General features: G+C 42.5%; 1 protein-coding gene across 2 annotated transcripts in view; it reads left to right on the top strand.

Annotated features, from left to right (window-relative positions):
• LOC122253450 (lewis-type alpha-(1,3)-fucosyltransferase) overlaps positions 1 to 1,809 on the top strand; it is a 7,450-nt gene extending 5,641 nt beyond the window's left edge. For both annotated transcript variants that reach the window (XM_086546833.1, XM_086546832.1), the window contains 4 exons: positions 126 to 255; positions 600 to 785; positions 903 to 1,061; positions 1,494 to 1,809. In XM_086546833.1, coding sequence (XP_086402959.1) covers positions 182 to 255; positions 600 to 785; positions 903 to 1,061; positions 1,494 to 1,755 — 681 coding nt within the window. In that variant the 5' untranslated portion in view covers positions 126 to 181 and the 3' untranslated portion in view covers positions 1,756 to 1,809. The remainder of the gene's footprint in view (positions 1 to 125; positions 256 to 599; positions 786 to 902; positions 1,062 to 1,493) is intronic.
• Positions 1,810 to 2,500: the final 691 nt, after the last annotated feature.

The raw sequence follows: 2,500 nt of genomic DNA, 5'->3' as shown, positions 1-2,500 counted from the left end.
TGATATTCAACCGTCTTCAAAAATTCTTAAAACGTCCTAAAAAAAAAGTCGCAGAATGATCCACCTGTGAGTGGCGGCCACTTCTACTTACTTGAATTCACTACCAAACCATCTGCTCGTTCCAGGTACAGCCAAGTGTACCGACGGAAGAAACCTCTTGACATATCGAGTACCAGGAACTATGCCAAGGGCAAGACGAAGATGGCCGCCTGATTCGTCTCCCATTGCGACCCTGTCGGAGGAAGAGAAATGTGGGTATGGCAGCCCCTTGATGCCTGGTGCATACTATCAGATACTTTAGATATTACTTTTTATTGTCCTTTCTCTGATTCATCACATAGCTTTATTTAGCTTAATCACCTCTCTGACATGATGCTAGTTTGGTACGCAGTTTTAAACAAAATAGATTTATTTATTGAAAACATACTCATCTATGCTTGTTTATGATGGCAAAACGATCTTCCAAGATTTCCTTATAATTAGTCGTATACCTTGCATGTCCAACCTGAATTTGATGTGTTAATATTAATAGCAATGATATAGATGCTATTAAGGATTATAATGATGCTAATAATAACAGTAAGTATATAACTCTTCAGCCTGGTGGACACCCTGCAGCAGTGGATTGAAGTGGATATATTTGGAGCCTGCGGGCCCCTCAAGTGCGAGCTCTCCCAACAATATGAGTGCCACAAGGCCCTCAATGAAACCTACAAGTTCTACCTGGCTTTCGAGAACTCCCTCTGCCAGGATTACGTGACGGAGAAGCTCTTCAATATGTTAGAGTGAGCGCTGTCAATATAGGATCTTTTCTGTGGTTGTATTACACCGATCTGCAATCACACATACAAACAGACTGCCTAAGAACAAAGCGTCACTCCAACCAGCACCTCCTCCCTCAGGCTGGACGTGATCCCTGTCGTCTACGGTCTGGGGAACTACTCCGTCCAGGCGCCTCCTCACTCCTACATCGACGCCCTCTCCTTCCCGACGGCGAAGGACCTCGCCGACTACCTCCTCTACCTCCACGGGAACGACACCGCCTACAATGAGTATTTCACGTGAGTCCTCGACTGTGTCTTTGTCTTCTGGTTTGGTCCTCTTTCCGATAAAGACAGATAAGTTCATTAAAGATCAGTCACAAATCTCTACGGATCACCTCTCGTGAATATCCCGAGAGGTGACTCACTACAGAGAGCTACTTAGATTATGCTACCATTATTAGATTCTCTTGACTGTGTACAGTTATTGGCTCTCTGCTCCTTCCTTGCTTGACGTATCCTGCGCTGATTTGTCTTAGTGCCTTTGATTCCCACTGCCCTAGCGTTAAAGGGACATTTAAAGAGATTGAAATATTGTAGATAAGCCAGTAGGAACAAACATTTAAGGGTTTTGTAAAACAACACTTATAATCCTAGCAACGACGTAGTCAGCTTCCCTTCAACTCGTGTTTGGAACGTTTCCCTCAACGTTCTCTTCTCACCACATTCCAGATGGAAGACAGACTACTTTGTGTCCGGCGACTGGATACAAAGAGCCCAGGCCTTCTGCGCGTTGTGCGAGAGCCTCCACGCCGACAACAGCACCAAAGTGTACGACCTGAGCAAGTGGTTCGTGGAAGAGGCACACTGTTTGACCCAAACGATGCTAGAAATACGAGACTTCATTGGCGGGCATCAATACCATCCCATTGTCGTGTTTCTCAGCTGCACGTTCATGGTGCTTGGTATTGTTGCCTACGGTTATTTCCACTAACATGACAAACAACATATATTGCGATAAATAAAGGACAAATAAATGGCATTAAATGACTTGAGTGTGTAGAAATTGATTTCCTTTTTTGCATGAAAAAAGTTTTTCGTCCATTCTACCATCGGACACGTGCGACCGAGAACAGATTTTCTGAAGATGAATAAGACCTTTAGTCTTCTTTACACGAGGAACTGGGTTTTGTAGACGCCATAAAATACAAAGGCGCTCTCATTACTCACCAATGCGGGAGAAAAGAAAATATACAAGAATGATTTTAAAATGATATGTTACAATTACAATTACATGGACACGGAGTAATTGAAAATACACATTTAATTGAATAATATAATATCTGGGGAGCAGACTACAGACTACTTTCTTCGAGTTGCCGATACTGTTTAGCACACGTACGGTACAGACCAACAACCTTCGACTCCTTTAACGAACCCGAATCATTCGACCAACCCGGGATGGTTTACATTTGTTGTCGAAACTAAGGCCGTGTTTTCACGCCTTAGACAAGCCAGATGTATTATGAATAGAAGGAATATGGGGATTCAAATACTGTATATTTCACAAAAAGAAAAAAGAAAAATCTGCTCAACACGCTTTTACAAAGAATTTCTTGCTACAGTTTGCTTACAAAGAATTTCTTGCTGCAGTTTGCTTACAAAGAATTTCTTGCTACAGTTTGCTTACAAAGAATTTCTTGCTGCAGTTTGTCCAATGCTACTTAGTGGCTTGTTTG

This window comes from Penaeus japonicus, unplaced genomic scaffold, assembly GCF_977035675.1.
Source record: "Penaeus japonicus unplaced genomic scaffold, GWHDUDI00000001_assembly GWHDUDI00000018, whole genome shotgun sequence".
Taxonomy (NCBI): Eukaryota; Metazoa; Arthropoda; class Malacostraca; order Decapoda; family Penaeidae; genus Penaeus; species Penaeus japonicus.
This window is presented reverse-complemented; position numbering and strand designations above follow the sequence as displayed.